This window comes from Lacerta agilis, chromosome 2, assembly GCF_009819535.1.
Source record: "Lacerta agilis isolate rLacAgi1 chromosome 2, rLacAgi1.pri, whole genome shotgun sequence".
In the NCBI taxonomy this organism is placed as follows: domain Eukaryota; kingdom Metazoa; phylum Chordata; class Lepidosauria; order Squamata; family Lacertidae; genus Lacerta; species Lacerta agilis.
Window position 1 is genome coordinate 65,440,778 of NC_046313.1, and position 24,301 is coordinate 65,465,078.

At 44.9% G+C, this 24,301-nt stretch overlaps 1 protein-coding gene across 13 annotated transcripts in view; it reads left to right on the plus strand.

The window, feature by feature from the left end:
- The first annotated feature begins 2,498 nt into the window (after window positions 1–2,498).
- Window positions 2,499–24,301, plus strand: part of NSD1 (nuclear receptor binding SET domain protein 1) — a 62,137-nt gene continuing 40,334 nt past the window's right edge. For 8 of the 13 annotated variants that reach the window (XM_033140453.1, XM_033140441.1, XM_033140444.1 and 5 more), the window contains exon 1: window positions 3,514–4,785. In XM_033140453.1, the coding sequence (XP_032996344.1) occupies window positions 3,892–4,785 (894 nt within the window). In that variant the 5' untranslated portion in view covers window positions 3,514–3,891. Of the gene's footprint in view, window positions 2,517–3,056; window positions 3,234–3,513; window positions 4,786–24,301 lie in introns of those variants that run through there. The other 5 variants (XM_033140447.1, XM_033140446.1, XM_033140445.1 and 2 more) reach the window with 5 other exon arrangements.

Genomic DNA, 24,301 nt, shown 5'->3' on the forward strand with positions numbered 1-24,301 from the left:
AAGACCCATTGAGTCCAATATCCTGTTCTCAGTAGTTGACTGTGGGAAGCCTGCAAGCTGGACATCAGCACAAATGCATTCTGCCCACCTGCGATTCCTGGCACCTGGCATTCGGAGGCATGATACCTCTGTGAAGGTAGAACATAGTCCAAATTGCTGGCCATCACCACATCTCCTAGGAGTGGGTTCCATAGTTTAACTACGTGCTGTGTGAAAAAGTGCTTTATTTTGTCTGTCCCGAGTCTTCCAACACCTCCCATTTATCCTTTTTTGGTTAGCCACATTTGAACCCTGCCTAAGGTCACCAAGGAATGCTGCCCAGCAAATCATTGTAATTGCTTGTGTTTATAAGAAGCTACCTAACTGCACCAGACCACTGGTCCATTTACTGCCCAGTATTGCCACCGTGAACACTTTTGGAAGGGCAAGATAGAAATTCAAAAAATAGATTAAAAAAATACTCTGACCCAGAAACTCCAGCAGCTGTTTCCCTTAACTTAGGGGCACTCAGTGATGATCAAATTTGAGCACCTAATTGTGTAAGGGCTCAATGCAGCACTTTCTGTCTCTGATTTGGACTGCACTACCCCACAGTAGTTTCAGAACTGATGTTTAAGTGACCTGCTCAGGCTTGTTCAAAAAGACTGTGGCGAAGGAAGCCTGCAAGTGCACCTTTTCCTAGTTGCAGATTTGCTGTTAATATTTTAGCCTGCTTGGTCCAAGACGTTGCTATGCAGCAAGTTGGCCAGTTTCCTGTACACCCCCCTCCCCTCATTTCCACTGTGCCTGCCTGTTCCTGGATGGCGAACTTCTCAACACACACACACACACACAACTCATCAGGACAGTTTTCTCCCTGCAAAACATCCTACACATTAGTAGCGCTATCCTAAACAAACGGAAGACGGCGATGGCCTTGGGCCCCACACAGCCCCTTTTCTCTCTCCCCCCACCTCTGCCTGACTAGATTCTGATGGAGGAGAGTTTTACTGAAGCCGTGGACGTGTTTTTTTTTTTCTCCTAGAAAAAGGAAAGAAAAAGAAAATAATAATAAACTGGCGATCTCGGTTCCCTCAGCACAGGCTCCTTGAGGACAGATCTGTGGCGAGGATTGCAAGGTAGAATGAATGAACCAATCAACCACTCCCGTCTTCAGCCCTTCTGGCGGGGGCTCTCGCTGCACCGGGGAGGGTGGGTGCGTGGCGGGGGCTTGCCCTGCGAAAGGTTCGGTTTGCCTGGAGGCTCTAATGGCCGCTTGGCGAGGCAGGTTGCACGGAGGGAAGGGAAGCGCGCGGGGGTGGGGTGCGGGTGGGGGGGGTGACACAACTGCATTCTGCTCTCACAAGCCGAGCAGGGGGCAGGGGCTGCAGCAGCAGGAAGCGGGAGGGTGCGCCGCACGGCTGAGGCCCGCCGCTCCTGACCGATGTCAAGGCACCGAGCCTCCTGTGGAGGAGCTGGCAACGGGGCGCGCACAAGGGAAGCTAGGGCACTCGTTCCGAGCTCGGGCCCCCCGGGATCCGGCTTGCCTTCTATGGCTAATCTCGTTATGCTCCCGGCCGCGTTGCCACGCAAAAGACGGTGCGGCGGCGGCAGCAGCAGCAGCCCAAAGCAGCTTGATCTAGGGAAGAGCACGGACGCTGAGTTCTAGCTGGTCCTGAAGACCGGCTAAGGGAGCCAGGAAGGTGGGGGCGTGTGGAGGGCCGGCCTCGCAGTGCCGGGGGAAAAAGGGAACAGTGGGCTTGTTTCCTCCCAGGGGGAGAGCGGCTGCACCCAACCCGACGCGGGAGGAAGAGGAGCGTGTGGGAGGCTCCCTTCCAACCTCGCTGCTGGGCTAGTCAGTGGCAAGGGGCTGGACCCCAGCCTTCCCCGCTCTTGGAGGATCTGGGGGAGCGGCCTGGTCTCCCTCAGCGTCGAGGGGAATCGGCCTCCCCGGTTGCGCCAGGGACGCGGGCCGGCCCTGCCGTTGCCCCCCACGCGCTCACACGAGTTTGGCCCCCTTTCACTGCGGGGGCCACAAAGCAGCAATTTCTCCCTTCCTAGTCCAGCCGTTCGTTTTAGGAGTTCGGTTCCCCCCTCCCCTTAATCGGCGGTGCGAGCGGGGGTGGGGGTGGCGGCGGAAGAAAGAGCGGACGGAGCTTTTCTTCCTTCGTCACCCCCATTGTTGGCTGGAGATAAGGGAACAAGCTGACCCGTCTAGTCTCCCCTGTTGTTTGGGCGGGAATATGGGGATGGCCTGGCTTCGTCCTTCTGGCTCCCAACTTCAGTGGCCGAGAAACCCTCCCAGTTTTCCTCTCCCCCGTTAGAGAGGGGGACAAGGTTTGCGAGGTCGCTTAGGCTCCCAGGACACCACCGTGCCTGAGGCGAAAAGCAGCTTAGCCCCAGCCGCACCATGTGCCTTGGAGAGGACACCGAGGCAGGACTAAGGCCGGTTGGCTGCTGGTCACGGGGCGTCTGAGGGGCTCCCCCTCCCCTCCTTTGGGCTGGCAAAGAGAGCGGCGGCGGCGGCTGCCCAGCGGGTGGGTGGGCGAGCTGCACATCCACCATCTTTGCTCGCTCCTGCTCTCTGCTTGCAGCGCTTGGCGGGGGAGCTAGCAAAGGCCTGGCCTGACAGGCGGCGCCCTGCCGGGGTGGTTTGGTACGAAGCAACTCGCTCAGGCTAAGGGGAAGGATGGTGCTGGGCGCTGGCAGCGAGAGAGGCAGGGCTTGTCCAGCGCGGGCAGAGAAGGGAGCTGCGTCGCCATGTGCAGTGGGAAGGGAGGGAGGCCGAGGCCAGGCCGGGCAGGACGGCAAAGCAACGCCAGCCCTTTGGGACAAGCCGAGGAGCCCAGGGCAAGGAGCAATAGGTGGGGCAAGGGAGGGGGCGGCCGCACTGAGCGCTAGGGGGCGTCCGAAAGCGCAGGGGCCGCGTAAGTGCCCCAAGGAAGGGGGGAGGCCATGCGCAGCGACGGGCAGACGCGCACGCGCGCGCTGATTGGACAGCGCAGCGTTCGCTGGCGCTGCTGAACCCCAAGAGTCAGTGAGGGGGCGCGCGCGCGAGCGCGCACAGGGGACAGCCGCGGGGGCGCGCGTGTGCAGCAGCGTCGCGCGGGAGCGCGCGGACGAGGAAAGGAGCTAGCAAGCGAAAAGAAGCTGGTAGGCAGCTGGGCTGGAGACGGAGCTGGTAGGGACCGGAGGAGCCAAGTCGGCTCTTCACTTTGGCCCTGTGCTAGGGTGGGGAAAACAGAGTCCGACAGGTAAATTGCAGGAAAGACTTTCCTGTTCTCCCCAAAGGCGGAAACTGGTGTCTGCGGGCAGATTCCACCCGGACATTGCAAGGGCGCCGCAACCCTCACCCGGAGGGCCTCTGGAAATGGGGTGGGGGTGGGGAAATGCACGCCAGCCGGTGTGTCGGGCCTAGTGCAGAAGCCGGGTGGGGGCGGGGGCGGAATAGGATGAAAGATCCAGAAGCCTTTGCTGAAGCGAGCCCTGCTCAGCAGCTGCAGATCTCTGAGAGGCGGGGGCGAGGAGGTAGGGGGAGAGTGCGAGGAGCCAGGCCAGGCCAGGCCTGCTCTGCTGCGCTCCCTGCAACCAGCAGCGGCAGGATGGATGCTGCGCTATTGTGAAAGGCAACATTAGGCTGCGCCGATCAGGAGGCAACGTTGCCTGGGTAGCTGTGGGTCGGTGGAAGAGGCATGCAGCCGGCTCGGTGCAGGCTCTCTGCGGCCCCAGAACCAGGAGCGGGAGGCGTTTGCTGGGCCTCTGCCGCCGCCGCCGCCGAGGAGGAGGAGCAGCAGCAGCAGCAGCAGCAGCAGCAGTAGAAGTGGCTGCCATTTTGGAGAACAAGGCCCTGGAGGGTTTGCCTGACCCCATTGTTGCTGTGTTTGCTTCACAGGTTGATGCCCGCCGCACAGGATGGATCAGGCCTGCGAAGTGAGCAGGAGGGGCTACCTGCCCCCCTTCGCCAGCCCTTTGGCGTTAGATGTGCCGGAGAACGGGGACGGCCCTTACGGGGGGGAGGGTCAGAGCCGAAGCCCCGAGCCACCTAATGGGTGCACCATGCAGTCAAAGGCTGCTGCTGCTGCTGCTGCTGCCTATGGCCCAAACCCTTCCCCCTGCTACATCCCGCTGCGCAGGCTGCAGGATTTGGCCTCCATGTTCAGTGCCGAATATTTAAATGGCTCAAAAGATGGCTCTGATTGTTTGCAGGAAGTTGAAAGGAGCGACTCCAGCGCGGAGCTCTGCGATTCTTCAGCGTTAACCGACTCCGAAGACTTCACCCGGCATGACTCGGCAAGACTCCTGGATTTTGATTCCATCTCTCCTTGCTTGGAGGACGACCCGGAGGTGGAATCCGAAACATCATTCCTAAAAGCAGATGAAAACCCAGAAGAGGAAACTGAGTTTATGATGGAGGACAGAGACACCGGCACCTACAGTGAAGAGGTAGACCCCGAGGATGGGATGGAACTGATTGAGGAGATCCAAGGAGGACGCTCCATAGAAATTAGACACAATGAGACAATGTCTACCTTGTTTCCAATCGGCTTTCCTCGAGAGCAAATACAAAGTAACACTTGCAAAGAGGCTGCAGTAGGAAATAGAACTGAAAAACTAGACCTGCGCCCAGTGTCTTATTTTCCTGGAGATACAGATTTAAAAACAGAAAAACGGTGCAGCATTACGAAGAAGGTATCTGAAAAAGAAAATCCAGCCCAGGCTCCCATCACACTAGGAAACTTGATAGAAAGGCTTGAAACTTCAATTACTGCAAAATCATCATCCTCAATGACAGCAGCATTGCCACCTGTAAGCAGTCTTGGGGTACCCGTTAAGTTCTCTGCAAATTTATTTATGGGGAAATGTTCTACATGGTGTTCCTCTGGTCTGTTGCTGTTAGAGAGAGCAAGAGTTGGAGGTGGGTGGAGTTAACAGGTTGTAGAATTTCCATGTGTTTTGTTTCATTTGCAAAGCAAAGTGCAGATAGTTTAAGCAAGGTAGTTTGAACAAGAGCTTTGAAAACAAAATGTTTTGTGGTCATTCTGCCTGGCATACAATCCTAGAAGTTGACACAGTGAAAAAAAAAATCCTTATCACAGAAGCTGAATTGAATATAATTCCCCTCCACATGTTTGAATATAATTCCCCTAAAATGAATTGTCATCTTTCTCTGCTGGTTGTAACAAGAATTAAGATTTGGTAACTTTATAAAAGTGTTTGAAAACATGCACCCCTCACAAACCCCTGCTCCTTATACTTAATTTTTGCACTGTTAGCTGAAATGAGGTATTCTTTAAAAAATTCTATGATAGCTGGAAAGCCAGAACATTTATTCAGACAGAAAACCTGCTCTTCATTTTTCCTTTTCAGCTTATTCTTAGTGGTTTTCTTTTCAAAAAATATTATAGTTGCATCTGCTAAAAATGTTTAGTCTTTGATTTCTGGCTATCTTTGTAAGGTTAATAGGGCTGTTTCCTACAATGTAATGGTAAGAAAATTTGTATACTTTTGTGCATATATTTTTCTTGATGCATGTGCACTCTTTAGAAACTTGCTATCAGTTGTGGCTTTTCAATGCATCTGTATTACACCTACCCACAAATATATATAGAGAATAGCAGCCCTTAAAATGCACATTACATTTTACATGTAGTGTGGAATGCATATGAGAATGCAAGCGTTTGCATCTTATGTCCTGGTATACATTTGCAGTTAAGATAGCATGTGTGAAGTGGCCTCAGTTAAAACAAAACACTCCATTACTAAAATGATATTTCATTTAATAGTTTAAGTGAAAAGTGCGGAGACTTGCGTTGTTTTCTGTTTTGCAGAATGAACTGGTGCATGCAGAGTAATTTTTTATGGTTCTGAATTCTTTTAAGAGGAGAACTGAGGTGTGTTTGTTGACTTTTAATGGTGGTGACAATTGCCTGGTTTCTGCATAAAGCTAAACAAAGCCATGGTGAAATTTCAATACAGTGGTACCTCGGGTTACAGACGCTTCAGGTTACAGATGTTTCAGGTTACAGACTCCGCTAACCCAGAAATAGTACCTCAGGTTAAGAACTTTGCTTCAGGATGAGAACAGAAATTGTGTGGTGGAGGCGTGGCGGCAGTGGGAGGCCCCATTACCTAAAGTGGTGCTTCAGGTTAAGAACAATTTCAGGTTAAGAACGGATCTCCGGAACAAATTAAGTACGTAACCAGATGTACCACTATATGTTAATATGTCAGTACTCACAGTAAAAAAATAAAATGTGGCTAGTTCTCCCTTGGCCTTCCTGATGGTGTGCTACTGAAATTAAGCCATGGTTTGGCTCAGCATTACATCTTAATCTGGGCTTGTGGTTTGTCTGAGGAAGAAAAACTATGAGTCTGAATTTGGAAATAACTGTAAATTAATTTGTACCTTAATCTCCAGGTAGTGTGGCAGTAAGAAGACCAGGCCGTAATTATTATTCTGAGTGCTTGCACATTCACATTTAGCAATGGTTTGGCTTAGAGTTACATGCGAACTGGACAAACAGTAGTTTGAGAATACCTCAAGTCAAAATACGTACATTCAGGTGTAACTTTGTAAATAGTGCATAAAGTTGCAGCAGTCCTGTGTACATCTACCTGGGAATGAACACAGTGGAAATGACTTCTAAGTAAACGTGCATAGGATAGTGTTGTGAAATTATTTTCAGTGGTTACTGTTGGGAAAGTCTACTAGAATATTTTGTACCATGGCAAAAATATATATGGTATGGTAGAACTTTTAGCATTTTGTGCAGTTACATTAGAATTTACCTGGCTTTGGTATTTCAGTTACTCTTCCCAAAATAACGTCACTGCCAAATGGCTCACATTTGATATTATTTCTACTGATAGTTACTAATTCCAGAGTATTGCATAAAGTATTGCCTACATGTTTGTGGAGCAGATAGCATTGTGCAGGTGTTAACACACATATGTGCACCTGAATACAGAGAAGAAATGGGTTGGATCCAGCTTAATATCTGCATGCATGGAACAGCTTCCAGAAGTGCAACAAAACTTTTACTCCTTTCTCCTCCCTTACTGCATCCTAAACCCTCTGGTGTTTTCCCCAGCACTCAGTAGATTTGGGGGTGGTGCAGGGGGAGGAGTTGGAGGGGAAATTATGGTATGTTGCACTCACAGGAGTCATTCTGCAAGTGCAGTGATTTAGCTAAATGCAACCCAATTTTTTTTATTAAGGATATTGTCCCATTAAAGAAATCTTAATATGATGTAAGTTTAAGGCTATTAATCTAGCAATTAAATTTGCATATATGTAAAACGAATGGTTCTGAGGCTAGCAATGTAGGCATTGGGTGATAACCAGCTAAGTCATACTCGATGAGTAGTCTCATGGAAATCAATGGACTGGTCTAAGTATGAGTAACGTTGGATAACCCCTTTTGGTTTTGGATATTGCATGCATGTGTCGTAGCAAGCATCATCTTAGAAGAAGCATCCCCTTCTCTGTGGGACTAAAGTGAGAATACCTCTTAAGTGGTGCTATAAAAAAATAAAATGCATGATTGATTGGGGCCCCAGTGAGGCCATAAGTGATGTCACAGCACTATGCAGATAGCTCTACTTAATAACAGAATCAGTTTTACTTCCAAAATTCATTATTACATTGAGTTACAGTTGAAATGGACAACCAGTATAAAACATTTTCGAAGTGTATGGCATCTAGTTTCTGTTAGGAGTTTTTTTGTTTTTGTTTTTAGTTGTGCAGAATTCTTGTGACTGTCTCATCGTATAATGGCTTTTTAATGCAAATATTTAAAAAATATAATGCTGGTGCATAAATATTGATGAGAAATGCCTTTCTTGAAAGGGGCAATTTGGAAATGAGACCTTTTTTTGTAAGGCGTGTATAGATGGAAGAGAGCTTACCGAAAGAATGACATCAGAAAATCTCAGAAAATAATTTTGTTTGTGGTTTTCTCATAATTCTGGTCTTGCAACTGTCTCTGAGCAAAGGGTCCATTCAAGGTTTAAAAGCAAGCAAGAAAATGCTGTTGGCTACTCTGGTGTCTGAGGTGCATGTGTCAGGGATGGTTTAAGCCAGGGGAGATATTATTGCAGCAATACCTTAAGCAATAATTCTATGACTAATTTTGGTTAGGTCTGAAATTATTGTTCTTTGAAGTTAGCTCAAGTAATCCAGTGATCCTATTATCTCACATTGTTTCATTATTGTAGCCATAACATTCATGTGAAGTTCTAATAGATGACCATTGCATCTTTGCAAGCTGCTAAAACCTGTATGCATTTTGGGGGTTAGGTTTCTCTCCCACCACAGTTGAATAGATCTTCAAGTCCCAACAGCGTGAATCAGTATCACTTGTGTTCTCAAGCACTCTTCTTCTAGGAGTGAGAGCACATGACCAATTCATGCTGTGATTATTGCAAGATAAGAGTTATGTATGAGCTCCTATACCCATCAGTGGGTGCTACTTGCATGTGATGTAGTTAAAATGGATAAAAATTAATGAGCTAAGAATAGTAATAATTAAATATTGTTGCAAGGGCTCCTGCTAGCACAGTTGGGCTTTCCCTCTCCTCCCCCAACACTCCCTCTTCACCTCCCCCAGATCCGTTCTAGAGAGTCAGGAGAACCCTCAAAACACCACATGGGAGAAGAGGGGTATTGTTTCATCTGACCAGTGAAGATACTTGTGCTGTTGGAATGATCAGAATTGTGGGATTTTGAATTGCTCCCTGTAAGTTTCTCTTTTTAGAAGTATCCTAGTATAATCAGACTTTAAAAAAGCATGTTAATCCTACAATTATTGGCTCCATCCAGCTATCAGATCATACCATAGTTTGTTGTGACATGGGCACCCTATGGTGACACTCATGCATTTCTCTTCTTCCTTCCTTCCTTTGGGGGTTTATGGAGGATTAAGGCTTCCATTGCCTTTTGAAACAAACTTTAGCTTCTCATTTCATCTGAATATGGAAAATAGGTTTGTATAATATAGCAGAATCGAACTCTGGTTTGCTATGATTTGTGCAAACCACACTCTCCAATATGCTTCAAAAACTGGGAAAATACAGCTTGCTTCAAAAAACAAGAAAGCTTGCATTAGACACACGAGGAAAGGGAGGCTTGAAATGGTGTGTCTGCATTTCCAAAAACTCTGCTTTGTTGCGGTTATTATTATTTATGAGATTTCTTCCTTGTTTTTCACCATGAGGTCCCATGGTGCGTTACAACAATTTTAAAAATACAATATTAAAATAATTTAAAACAAATTACAGTCGGTGAAATACATTGTAAAATTTCTCAGGTGTCAAAGGCCAGGGTTAAGAGGTGGATCTTCAGCATATGATAACAACCACAAAATTAAGGTGTCAGAATCAGATGCACTTCTGTGGGGAGAGCATTCCACAGTTTAGGGATTGCCACGGAGAATGCCCTCTTCTGAGCTGTCAATCGCCAAACTTGTGAGGGTGACGGAACTACCAAGAGGGCCTCCTCTGTCAATCTTAATACCCAAGGGGGTCTGAATGCAAAACTGTCTCAAAACTGTGTTGATGGGGCTTTATAAAATACATTGAGTTAGGAAAGCAACACAAATGCAAATAAAGAATCACATGGAATATTGCTGTTAATGGCCTTGATGCCAGGGGCAAAGGACTAGCAGGTCATCACAGGTGATGATTGCCAACCTTTGACATATGAAGATGCCATACTGTATATGGCTAAGATACTTCTGTATTCTGTAATTATCTGATATCTATATTTTTCCCCCATACCAAATTATGAGTATTTATAAACAAGGACATTTACTTTTCATCTTATGAAAATGAACTGCTTTCCCCATAACTACCAGCACTTCTGACATATGAAATGGGGGGGGGTCAAATAAACGGTGTACCATGTATAATTTTATAAAATTATGAAAAACTAGTACATTAACCCTGTTAAATTAATGGGCGCTAGAACATATGTGGTCAAACTGTTGCCCTAGCAACGTCGGGGACATGCGCAGAGCTGACTGAGCGGCTCTCGCTTATCTTGTTTTTTTTCTAACAACACGAGAGCCACATGACGTAGCCAGCTCTGCGCATAGTGTCCCTGTTGCCCTAGCAACATCGGGAACATGCGCAGAGCTGTCCGTGGGGCACATGCGCAGTAGCGCAATCCCACGAACACACGGACTTTTTTTTTTAGTGTAAAACACTTTTTTTTTTAATTGCCCGGCTAATGGAAGTTCCAAAGCAAGTGCAATTCATTGTCCCTGCATGGTAGTTTGGAAAGGGCTATGGCTGCGAGAGTAGTTTATGACAGTTCTGTAGTGTCTGAAGGCTAGGCTCTGAGCCATTTACATCATCTTGCAGTGCAGTCCTGAGGTCTTAGAACCCTAACACTTCAGCGAAATCTGAAAGAGTAGCTTACAACAACCATGCAGTAAGGTATACCTCTGTTGCAAGCAGTGATAGAAATTAGCCAGGTGTCAAACACGTTTTGCAACTGACGTGGGTCCAATTGCGACCACTTGGAGATCTCTGGATGCCAGGTTGGCGACTAGGGAAAACCAAATGTCACTTAGAGAAAGATCTGAAATATTTTCCTTGAAGCTTGAATTTGTTTTATTTTATTCTACGTTTTAATATGTTGTAAACCACTTTGAGAGTGATATAGAAATGAAGTGAATAATAATAATGGTGATGATAAACTGCAGAAGAAGATAAAAGGCACCTAGACATTCCATTGTGGTGACTGTCACCTAGGTTTAAGGTGCCATTTGGCGATTAGATTATACACCTGAGTTTCTAAAACTGGTTGCAAGTCGGAATGCTATGCTGAGAGAGAAAAGCTTGCAGCAGCTCTGCAATATAGCCTGCTGTTAATATTGAAGGTCAAAAGTGAAGCTGGAGCTTGTTTGGATTCCCAGTCAAAAGTCCCCTATACCTCTCTGGTTGCAGTAAAGGTGGATGCATTAATTTGCCCCCTTAGACCTCCTTCCAGTCAAATCAGCCACTCAGTTGCATTCAGAAGCCTCATTGGCTTGCGTGAACACTGGTTGTACTTTTAAATGTTTAAAACCCAAAATCATAAATTTTAAGTTTTGTGCATGAAGCAAGAGATTTAATGCTAACTTTTCTTTTTCTGAGAATCCCTCAGCCACATGCACAGGCAACATGCACATGTAAGAGGTATACTGCAACATTTAGTCTGTAGTGACATATGGAAGTTCTGCTAAGCCCATTTTACTTTTTAGAGATTTGCTATTCTCTATCAAGGGTGTTAAATATTACCGTATTCCCCCCCCCCAGTGAAACTGGCAGTTGTCTCAGTAGTGTTCGTTTGTAGCAGAATTGATGGTCCTAATTTAACCCAAAAGCTTTAACCAAAATAGTCTGCCACATGCAGGAGGACATTTTGCAGTACAGTCCCAGGCATGTTTCCTCAGAAGTATCATTTGAGTTCAGTGGGATTTACTTCCTGGTAATTGATTTTAGCATTGCAGCCTTAATTCAATTTATTTCAATGGGCTTAGGCAGCCTAGCTGCATCTAGGATAGCAGTTGATTTATTGGTGGAAGGCAATTTTAATTTATGAAGACAAATGATGATCAGAGAGTTTATCTTTATTTGGTTTTTGGAGGTTCCAATGTGTTACTGTTCATAGGAAATATTATATTTGTTTCTTTGTTTCTTTCTAACAATGAATAGTAGCTTTTGCTAACATAAGTTGCCTCACATTTCCTTCAATAGCTCAAATGGTATCTATCTCGAGGCTTTGCTTACACTCAGATGTAATCAGCTGCAGAATTTTAACTGACTGAAATTCAGTCAGTGGGTAACCTTAGTTCATACCCTTTAGAATCCCAGATCAACAAATACTCCCAGAGCCAAATCCATCCCCCTACGGAATACTCTCTGGTCCCAGCCTGACCCCCCACTCAAGTTGCCAACTTGGAAGCTATAGAAGAAGATGTGTGGAGAAAATTGCAGTTGTGGCTCTGGGGGTGAAGTAGGATTTACCCTCTGTCACTACATCCAAACTATGTGATTACTACAAAATTTATTACCCTCCCTTTACCAGTAGGTCCCATGGAGGGTTGTAACAATTAAAATGAACTATGGTCAGAAGAATAGGATGAGTCCTGAAAAGATATACCTCAGGTGTCAAAGGCCAGGATAAAGAGATGGGTCTTCAGCATGTCAAGTGACAATGCTGGATCCAGGAGTACACCCAAGCTACAAACCTGCTCCTTCTAAGGAAGTGCAAACCCATCAGAAAAGGTGGGCTTTCCTCCACCTCCTGGACTTGAGAACACATAGCACTTTGTTTCACGGTTTAGTTTCACTTTGTTGGCCCACATGCAGCTCATCACTGCCTCCAAACACCTGTCTTGATGCCTCAGCCAGCTCTCCTGATACAGATATAAGAGAGAGAGAGAGAGAGAGAGAGAGAGAGAGAGAGAGAGAGAGAGAGAGAGAGAGAGCTGGGTGTCATTCATATATTGGTGACACATCACTCCAAAACAGCAGATGACTGGTCCTAGTGGCTTCATATAGATGTTAAATTGCATGGGTGACAAGAAGTATAGTGCCCCAACGACCACTTCCTTGAGCTATTCCAGAAGGATGCTATGGTCAATGGTATAAAAAGCCACCAAGAGGTCAATAAGAATGAGCAGGGTTGCATTCTCCCAATCTCTCTCCTGACAAATGACATCAGCCAAGGCAGTTTCAGTGCCTTGACCAAACGATGGCTAGTTGCTGATTAGGATTTTAAAAATGGTGTTGTTAAAGCCATTAATTTTTTGGGGGGGGGGAGAGAAACCATTTGAAATTATTTACAACAGGCAATCCCTGCTGCTTCGGATGGGTGGGTGAGTTTTACGATAAACTTCTATGTCCCATGTAACCACGAACTGTAGCATAAATTGTGAACAAGTCCTGGGGTGTGCTTGACACACATGCAGTCCTTGCTAGAGGCCAATTACTTTCCTTTTAGAGATAATTCTTTTCAGGGAGAAATAAGCTTGGCTCTTGGAGGTGGTGCTGTTGTCTTTGTATGGGAAGATCCCCTGCTTGTCATGAAGCAATAGGGAACATCATACTCAGTCGGGATGAACACTTCTGAGGATGACCATGTTTTGTTTTGTTTTTAAACTTACCTTATGACAGAACTTTTTAAGGTGGTAATTATACGAAGTAAACAATCAGTAGTGAAGTATCGCATCATGCCTGCGCTTGTTTTCATAGGTTATTCAGATGAGGCTCCTTTTCCAGTAGATTAGTTATTACTAACACTACCACACAGTATTCATTAGTGCTATAAGTTTCTTCACGATGCTCTTATCTTGGGAGATGTTATCAGTGAGTTGCTGCATCCTTTAAATTGGCTCTTGAATGTCTGTGTGCCTCACTGTTCAGAAATGTGACTGATTTCATAGTACAATTAGGTGGCAGGAATCTATACCTTTGAAGAGAAAGGAAACATCTTGCAAAACCAGGAATGAGGAACCTCAGGCCCAGGGACTCAATACAGCCCTCCTGGCCTCTCTGTCTGGCCTTTGAGACTCTTCCCAGGCCATGCCCTGACCATTAGGTCCAGTCGCAGATGACTCTGGGGTTGCGGCGCTCATCTCGCTTTATTGGCCGAGGGAGCAGGCGTGCAGCTTCTGGGTCATGTGGCCGGCATAACTAAGCCACTTCTGGCGAACCAGAGCAGTGCATGGAAATGTGGATGTGTAGAAATCCACAATTCTTGCTTGGCTGGAATGTAGCCTATTGAGTAAAGGTGTAAGAGTCATTGTATATCTGTTACACAGAGCAGATTTGGAGAGGAGAGGGGGAAACCCCTGTAGCATACAAGGAAATCCTTGTACTGATGGGACATTGTAGTTGACTACCACCCATAGGGATTATTATTATTATTTATTTTTGTTTATTAAATTTGTTAGTTGCTTCATCTGGCCCAGGACAACCCAAAGTGTCTTACAACCCAACAAACGGACAGTAAATCACACATAGATACATTAACACCAAGAGGAAAGAGAAATACAACAAAAACTTATCACCCATTTTTTAAAGGCCACAGAGAGTGTAAGGCCAAAGGCCTGGTTATAGAGGAAAGTGTTGGCCTAGTGCAGGGGTCGGCAACCTGCGGCTCATGGGCCACAAGCGGCCCACGGGGGTCGTTTAAACAGCCCATGAACCGAGCCGCCCGCTCAGCAGGTCCCCATGCACTGCGCTAAAACGGCGCAGCACAGAGCGGGGACTCGCTTCCGCAGCGCCAGAAATAGCATCTGCACAGACGCAGGTGCTGGAAATCGTGTCTGTGCAGACACGATCCAGCCCACGGAGCGATCTCTGCGGGAGTGAACCGGCCCAGGTAAACCTTGCCGAACCCTGGCCTAGTGCATTAGTAACCCGGTCATAGCCGGATGCCTTCTATTCCATTTTGATAGCATTGGTTAAGGCTTCAGTTGCAGTGAGAGAAGACCAGGTTGTGCCATAGCTCATCAAGTAGTGATATAAGACCCGGCTACTCTGTTTAATATGTACTTTGATAAGGAATATAGTCAACTAGCTTGAAGGTGTAAATATTAGTAGATGTGTGAGTTGAGAATTTCAGCTTACTGTATTTGAGAAATAAGGGTTCCGTATCTGAGAAACAAAACTGAAAATTATTAAATCTACATTATGTAATCCTATTTAGGTACTGGAGCATATACTATATGCTCCATGTAATAAAGTCACCTCAAAGCGATGCTTGTCATACAAACAGGTTTTGCATTTCCTGGTTTCTCTTGTGTTCTGGATAGAATTAAGGATGGGCTAACACAAAGCTCTACATCTTGGAGACTATCATGCTGTTATCACTTGTCAATTGGATATTGTTGTGGTAAATAAGGAGGGAACTATTCAGGGACTACTTGTGTTTCATGTTTGGAAAATAGTAAAATGTCGTTTGAAAATAAACAGGAGGACTTCGCTGCATTGAAAATATAGGATGTGTGTCATAGAAAATAAAAGATAAAGATAACAGATGCTGAATAAATTTATTTGTTAACCAAACAGATAATTATTTTAAATAAATGATAGTATACATTGATTGATACTGGGGATAAACAACCCCGTTTCCTAACTTCTATGGCTGATTAGAATGTTTTGGAAATAATTTTATTAATTTTTATCTAACCAAATTTCTCATTTCATTTGGTTGCATTTAGTTACAATAAGCATGACCTCTTTGTCTGGAGCTGGGGGGGGGGGGCGATGAGGAAGTTACAACATTATGGGAAAAGTTTAAAAAGAGATTTAACAGCAATCATGATAGCCTGAATAGTCTTTCTAAATTAACACAACCTTCTTTTGAGATGTTTTTAAATGAAACAATTATATATAACAAAGGATAGGAGGAGGTTCTTTACTTTAAACGTAACACCATATTGAACTTCAGGGAAGCAGTAATTTATTTATCAATACAATGTAAATGGAGACAGTGCTTCTAGAAATCTAATTTGTTCATATCCTGTTTCTTTTTATGTTAAATAATACCTCCATTTTCACATCATGGCTCATTCTCAAAGTTTATTTATCCAATATTTTGAGCATACAACATACTTGCTGTGACTATCATGGAAGAAGTTAATTTTCTTTGTTCTCTGTTTATTGAGATGTATAATTTAACAACAGTAATAGGGAATCCGATGGTATTCATAGAGTAATGTTTTAGATATTACATCTTGTGTCTGTTTACTCATACAGTTGTTAACCTGTTGCGATTCACAATTATTCAATAACAAAATATAAATTTGGGATAAATGATATTTAACTTTATAAAAAGTCTCAAGTTTTGTTAAATTCCTTAACTTCCAAATTTCAAAACAACAGGGTTCAAATATTTTCAAAAAAGAGGTTTAGAAACAACATCTCTTTTTTGAAAAACATTGAACCGTGCCAAATCCTCTGGATAATTTCAGGGTTGGATTACTGCAATTGCTGTGTTGGGCTACCCTTGAGGTTGATGTCAAGGCTTTAGTTGGTAGAGAACATGGTGATTGGGTTATTTGTGGGGACAAACTACTGCCAGATAACAATATAACACAATTCTCACCATGAAAATTCTTCCAGATTTGTCAGATCTTCTAATTCCTAAGATTGAAAATCATAATAATTTATGTATAATTCATTAGTTTCCTTACCACTGAGATATCATACAGATTTTTATTTGTAGCTTTATGCAAATTATTTTCTTACTTTTCTCAAATCTGTTTTATATCCTTTTGCTTTATCTTTATATCCAGCTAATGAGCTATAATCAGATATTAGCCATCTAGTCCTGCCAAAGATTGAACTGAGTTTGATGGGGATATTTCTGTCTCTTGTTCATGTGTTACACTATTCATAGGAACATAGGAAGTTGCCTTATACAATGTTAGACTACTTATTCTGTCTGTTCCAGTGCGCTGTCTATGACCAGCAGCAGCACTCCAGGGCCCTGGTACCTTCTAGATGCTTTGGACTATAACTCCCATCAGCACAGCTATTCTGAGTGGGCCCGATGGGAGTTGTAGTCCAAACCACCTGTGGGGCAACAGGTTAGCAAAGGATGATCTAGAAATTTGTTGCTTAAAAATGAAAGAAAGGAATTCTGTCATAGGCCTGGGTCTTGTTTTCTTTATGGTAAAGAAATGGGAGGATATTTTACACTTTGGTATCTGTGGGTATTCAAACACTTGGACTGTGTTCACATACTGTACTGCATTCAACACCAAATGGTTTTGTAAGGAGAAACAGGTAGCAGGTAGCTTTGTGTGTAGTATAGCAAACTGCATTTCGTTCTGCGTTAAGTACGCTAGGTGAAGTCCTCTAATTACACGAATGCTGTTAAGATTTAACAGTAAATTAAATCACTCGTTCATACTTTTGCCATTACAACCCCCCCTCCGCCCGAACATACACTATTACATAGATTCATTACAAAATGATCAAAATCTTATCTTTCGTTTTGCTTCAGAGAATGTTCTGTAATTGAAAGAATTGGATTGTACACATAATTCCAGTACTTTCCCCACAGGGCTGTTAATGAAGTCGCATCTGCCTATAAAGGCAGCAAAGAACCACCATGGCTTTAGAGTGCTGTGAGAGTCAGGGCCTCATCCCTCTTACGACTGTGTTTTTGTTTTAGTAGGATGATGCATAGTACTGTCCCATAGTGGGAGGGGTTAGAGTCTGACATCCTCTCGATGGGAGCTGGAAAATTTGGACTAGGGGGAAAGCTGTGTAGATGAAAACTCTGGTGGAGTCCTGGATTATATTTGGTATTGGTACAGTATCAGGGTGCCAGTATTGTTGTGTGGTGGGTTTTTTTGGTATATTTTTCCTGGGGACTTGTTGGAATAGGTACCCGGTAAGTGTTGGAGATTGCGTTAGTGTTTTTTTGTGTGTGTGTGAGAGAGAGAGTTTGGTTAAATGTGTGCAGGTGTGGGATGATTGGGAAGATAGGGCTCTGTTAGTTGATGTGGAATTGTGTGTGGGTATTTGAGTAAACAGGACCATATTTTATGGTTATTGATGTTTCGTATACTGTATTATACCTTGTAATATTTTATATACAGTCATACTTAATGTTGCAAACGCTGCGGGTTATGTTTTTTCGGGTTGTGTTTGCGCCAAACCCGGAAGTAACGGAATAGGTTACTTCCGAGTTTTGGTGCTCGTGTATTTGCAGAAGCACTGTATCGCACTTCGCCCATGCGCAGAAGTGCCAAATTGCGACCCCTGCATGCTCAGAAGCAGCTCTGTGGGTTGCAAACGTGCCTCCCGCACATCACGTTCACAACCCGAGCGTCCACTTTACTGTATCTTCTGCTTGTCAGTGGTTTCTGCGTGAGCCAGCTGAAAAGCAGGTGGTGGTGGGAAGGGTTTCTGGATGTGGCCGGGCTCAGGTGGTGGTGCAGGAAAGGAACATTCTTCCTGGGTTCTTTTGGATTTCTCATTGCGTGCTGAGAAAAGGGAGCTCCTTCAGCAGCACATGGCAAGGAAATGCAGAGGCAGAGGGGTGTGTGTGAATGGCTGTGCATGGGTGGCATTGGCTCGAACCACTTTCAATTTGGTATCGCCTAGTGTTGGCACAAGGGACGCGGGTGGCGCTGTGGGTTAAACCACAGAGCCTAGGGCTTGCCGATCGGAAGTTTGGCGGTTCGAATCCCCGCGACGGGTGAGCTCCCGTTGCTTGGTCCCAGCTCCTGCCTACCTAGCAGTTCAAAAGCACATCAAAGTGCAAGTAGATAAATAGGTACCGCTCTGGCGGGAAGGTAAAAGGCATTTCCATGCGATGCTCTGGTTCACCAGAAGCGGCTTAGTCATGCCACATGACCCGGAAGCTGTATGCCTTGCTCCCTTGGCCAGTAAAGCGAGATGAGTGCCGCAACCCCAGAGTCCTCCGCGACTGGACCTAACGGTCAGGGGTCCCTTTACCTTTACCTAGTGTTGGCACATGACTTCCAATAATGTTGCTCACAAGGGTACAGCACTGGAGCTGGAAATTATTTCCCACTGGTAGGTGACCTAAAAGCAAGTCTCACTATGTCAAATTGACCTTACACCCAAGGATATATGTGAAGATTGCAGTCAATAAATCTTATTCCCACCCTTCATCTCCCAGCCCTATTCCTTTACTTTTGCTATGGGTTTTATTGACTTTGCCTATTTCCCCACCCTTTTGTTGTGTCTTCCGTTTCCCACTTTCTTCCTGCCTTCACCCCATCAGCATCTTCCATATTGACTTCCATTTGCTGTAAGGAAACAGGCATGTTAGTTCTGGGGGAACTAAATTAATAAGTGGACTCGTGAAAGGCAAGCAGCCCTTTTTCTGGAACATCCCATGTGAAACATTCCAGTTTACACAGACAGCCTTTCTGCCTAAACTGAGTGCCCTGTTTGCAGTCTGTGGTTTGCATTCTGGGGTTTCCCTTCTGCTGTCTCCATACCCTGAGCACCTGGTATCTCACCATTGCCTGTGAAACATCCTTATGGTTCAGAGCCATAATGAGCTAAAATAAATACTTTTATTTTATATGGCAACAACATTAATTAAATACAACTACAACCGTACCTTGGTTGTTGAGCACCAGTACTCAGATGTTTTGAGTGTTCCGGTTTGCGAACGTTTTTTGGAAGCCGAACGTCTGACATGACTTCTGCGGCTTCCGATTGAGTACAGAAAGCTCCTGCAGCCAATCAGAAGCCATGCCTTGGTTTTCAAACTGTTACAGGAGTTAAATGGATTCCTGGAATGGATTGAGTTCGACAACCAAGGTACGACTGTACTGTATTTCACAAACACACTACTAGGTGTGAACAGAACGGAGTTGCATGCCCTCTGAAGCAGGGCTGGCAAACCTGCAGGCCATATATGCCCCTCCCCCAGACGTTTTCTGTGGCTCACAATTAGCTCTTGGCATTTGCCCTCCCCCTTTAATTTTTTTGTTTTAAAATCACAAGTCAGTGCTATTTGTGCCTAGGAGACCTTCCCTGCTGAATAACTCAAGTGATAGTGTTATATTCACTGCCGCATCTTGGTTCTGTTATACCAAAATTTGTTTTGAAGGGCAGGATGCGGTCCTCTGGACCTAGCACAGCCATGGTTCAGCCCCTCTGCCTGAAATACACAGGGGGAAATAGGACTGGGCTTAACTATTTTTATAAGGTAGAAGTGAAGATTAATGAGATAATGTGGATTAAGCACTTTAACAATTAAGGCACTATGCAAATGTTGTTGTTATTGAGTGACCTGAAGAACACCTGAATCATAGCTACAGTTCTGTTTCAAGTACAGTACAACCAATCTCCTACTCAGCCAACAACACCAAAGCAAAGGTCTCACAAAAGGGGGTGGGGAGGTGCCAAGGCCATTTAAAGCCATTCTTGGATTGCTAGGGAACTAGAAAGCGTCTGTAATCTTCCCATCACTTTCTTAATGAGCAAGGAGCATCACGGTTGTTAATGAGATGGAGAAAAGCTACAGAAATGATATTCGCTGGAGATAGAACCCTAGTGTTAATTTGTGCAAGCATGTGATTTATTCTGCTGCTTCCAATGAGACTGGTGGAGCTGAAAACCGCTTTAAAGTGGCTCTATGAAAAAGATAGTTATTGGATATGTGCAATAATTAAGACTATTAATAGTATGACTGTTTCAAAAGGGAGCTTTTGGCTGAGCTTGATATGTCTCTGCCATGACTGAGCGCTTGCGAATTTAATATAATTTGTTTAGCAATTTCTTCACTTAGTGTGATCATCTCTATAAGCTACTTTACAAGAAGAACTGAAAATTAGAACGGCATCTGTGCGTATGTGTTGGATTTTGAAATGTAGGAAGTGAATGTTTTTTCCTATACATCAAAGAAAGGTCTCTCAATAAGACGCAATGACGGTGGGGGGAGGATAAATTCTTTTTTAAAAAAAAACACTTCGAGAACACTGTCTAACCATCTTGTCCTCTGTCGTCCCCTTCTCCTTGTGCCCTCCATCTTTCCCAATATCAGGGTCCTTTTCAGGGGGTCTTTTCTTCTCATGAGGTGGCCAAAGTATTGGAGCCTCAGCTTCAGGATCTGTCCTTCCAGTGAGCACTCAGGGCTGATTTCCTTAAGAATGGATAGGTTTGATCTTCTTGCAGTCCATGGGACTCTCAAGAGTCTGCTCCAGCACCATAATTTGCTATGCTGAAGCATAGCGATAGAGTAATAGAGTTTGGATAGTATGTGGCGATGGGGTGGCGAGATGTGGGAGACAGTGAAAAATGGATGTATTTTGTAGCATGCTTGCCCTGTCCCCTTACTTGTTTGTGTGGGCTGTTTTGTCCTGGCACCCCCCCCCCCCCCAACTGTTAAGAGTGCCGTGAGGGAGTTGCTGCAGGGTTCCTGTGAGGGTTCAAGGAAAACAAATGTTCACGCTGTGCTCCAGTTCCTGGGAGGGTTCTGGGGGGGACACACTGTGCAAAGAGCTCCCTTATTGTGCAGAGCACCACTTCTTCCTCTTTTGTATTGCTGGATTCCCTTCTTGTGAGCCCTGTGTGGCCAGAGACAAGAGAAAATAAAAGCCCCACGTGGCATGACTTGTCATCTTGAGTTATGACCTCCCTGTATGTGGTTTATATATTTGTGGTGGTAGGCTGCATTTGGGCGTTGAGACTACACCGTAGCCTGTGTGAGAGAGGTGCTCATTGAGGCGGGGCGGCGGCTGTTTTTTAATTTGTTTCCCTCCTACTGCTGTAAATGGGAGGAAATTTCTTGCATGTGGTCTGGGGCTGTTGTAAAGCTACGTACATTGTCACTGAGGATGTGGTAGTGGTCTGTGGGGAAGTGCTTCTTCCCTCTGCCATTTCTGTGCCAGTGGAACAGCTGCAATTCCATGGTGCTCTGCTTCCCTATCTGTTATGGCACCAGTGTATCTCCTTCCACAGAGTTCCTTATAGCCCCTCAGCCAGCATAACTCAAGCATAAGATTGTTCTCTTATGTGCAGTGTCTCTCCTAATGTTGTATTAGCCTAAAACTGTGAATCACAATTCATCATTGGGTTGTGTTTTTTTTAAATAAAAAGTTAAATATTGCTTGTTGGACTAGAAAAGGTCAACATTTGGAGGACTTAGATTATGGATTTATAACAATTTAAAAAAGATTGGTCTGTTTAAAAAAAAAAAGGCGTATCCTTCCAGTGAGCACTCAGTAGATCACACTTTAATTCTTAATTAACTTTGCGAGCACGAAGTCTTCCTAACTGCAGATATGTGCCCTTGGCCCTTCCTCTTTCTCTGTATTCTATGTAGTGGAAAATTGAAGTAGATGACTAGTACAACTGTGCTCTGGCTCCAATAATTTAATGTTGAACTCACAACTTTTCACTTCAGAACTGATGATAAATTACACCGGAGCTAAATTTCTGTGACAGATCTTTATCTGAGGACTTGGGTTTCTGCTAAAGAGTTGAAAGCAACATAGGAAGCAGCTTTATACCTTATAGGTCCACCTAGTTCAGTGTTTTGCTACTCTTGACTAGCATCAGAGGTCCAGAGTTGTCCTCCTAAGGCAGAGGTCCAGAGTTGTCCTCAACCTCGGCCCTCCAGATGTTTTGAGACTACAATTCCCATAATCCCTGACCACTGGTCCTGCCAGCTAGGGATCATGGGAGTTGTAGGCCAAAAATATCTGGAGAGCCGAGGTTGATGAAGCCTGTTCTAAGGCCTACCTGGAAGGACCATGGATTGAACGGGGGGGGGGGGGGGGATTTTGTATGCAAAGCAGTTGTTCTAAATAAGTGTTCTACCACCTTGCTATTGGGGGGGTACAATTTGGAAGGGGAGGAGGAGATGCTTTTCTTCTGATGCTACTTTCCCCAGTTTATTTTCCCCTCACCTTGAGTTTCCAAGTGGGTGGTTTTCCTATATGCTAGAGAAACAGTTTAAGAATTAAGCACCCTGCAGTACCTTCCACATCTCCCATCAAATCACTGCCTCTTCCTTCTGCTTTTCAGCTGTTCATCCTCAAATATTAAAATTTAGTTAAGATCAGCATCCAGCATTTTTAACTGGACATTTGAGAAGCACAAATGTAGTCTGTAATTATGGTTTCTTGATTATGCTACACCACCATTGTTTTCAAACCATGGTTTCCGATTCTGCATTCCTGGTTGATTGCAGATCATGGCTTGGCAATCGGTACATCACAACAAGCATTGTTTTTAATATGTTTACAAATTCAGTCCTCTTCTGGGGACTGCAAGATGCAATAAAGACTCGCCCATTCATTCTGTCTTTGATTTTGGAGCAAGCTGAAATGAATCAATATAGTGTATGGGGAGATTTTTAATTCATCAAAGAAAGTGGGTGTGTCTGGATATATGGTTTGCAACTATCTCTGTGTCTTAGGGGACCCAGGTGGCGCTGTGGGGGATTAAACCACAGAGTCTAGGGCTTGCTGATCAGAAGGTCGGCGGTTCGAATCCCTGTCACGGGGTGAGCTCCTGTCGCTCGGTCCCAGCTCCTGCCCACCTAGCAGTTCGAAAGCACGTCAAAGTGCAAGTAGATAAATAGGGACCACTCCAGTGGGAAGGTAAACGGCGTTTCCGTGCGCTGCTCTGGTTCGCCAGAAGCGGCTTTGTCATGCTGGTCACATGACCCGGAAGCTGTCTGCGGACAAACGCTGGCTCCCTCGGCCTATAGAGCGAGATGAGCGCCGCAACCCCAGAGCCGGACACGACTGGACCTAATGGTCAGGGGTTCACGCTGTTTTAATAAAGCTGTATTTAATCTGAGGAATTAATTTTCAATAGTGGCTTCAAACACTTAATAACTTTTGTGTAGCACTTAGTTTTAAAATTATAAATTTCCTCCTTCCATAATTTTACACATAGAATCATGGTTAGAATGCAAAGAGGAACACACATTTTTGGGTGTTGATATTTCTGTTTGGAAGGATCCCCTCACAGAATGCTGCTCTTTGAGAGGGAGGTGGCCTTTCAGAGAGTGAAAGAAGAATTTAGCCCCATGTGTTCCACCTTAAAAGCAAGGTTAGAGCTTGATTCTTTGATCATGTTTTGCAGTCACTAAACCACAGAGCCTAGGGCTTGCCGATCAGAAGGTCGGTGGTTCGAATCCCTGCGACGGGGTGAGCTCCCGTTGTTCAGTCCCAGCTGCTGCCCACCCAGCAGTTTGAAAGCACATCAAGTGCAAGTAGATAAATAGGTACCGCTCCAGCGGGAAGGTAAACGGTGTATCTGTGCTGCTCTGGTTCGCCAGAAGCGGCTTAGTCATGCTGGCCACATGACCCGGAAGCTGTATGCCGGCTCCCTTGGCCAGTAACGCGAGATGAGGGCCACAACCCCAGAGTCGTCCGCGACTGCACCTAATGGTCAGGGTTCCCTTTACCTTTACCTTTTAAGAAACTTTAGAACTGAAAACTATCTTCCTAATGGCAAGGGTCTCCAAATCCTCAGTTTTAGCAATAACATCTCATTTCCTCCCTCCCCCCCCCCCCTTTTTGCCTAGTACCAGTTTGGAGCTTTAGCTGTTTCCTTGACAGGAAAGGGCAGCGATTCTGTTTTTCCATTAGGAGAGGTGACTATTGTGTTCAACTCATCCACATTAAGAGTTCTAAAAACAGCTTATTTACTAGTGAAATAAGTTTGTCCTTGGCAAATGTTTGGTTTGATGAGGAAAAGAGTCAGGGTTGACTGCTGGGCCTGCACAGTGGGTAGGTTGTAGATCTGTTAACTGATTGAAGAATGTTAAGCTGATCTGTCTTTTAACCAGTTAGCTGATTTGTTAGCCTTTGTT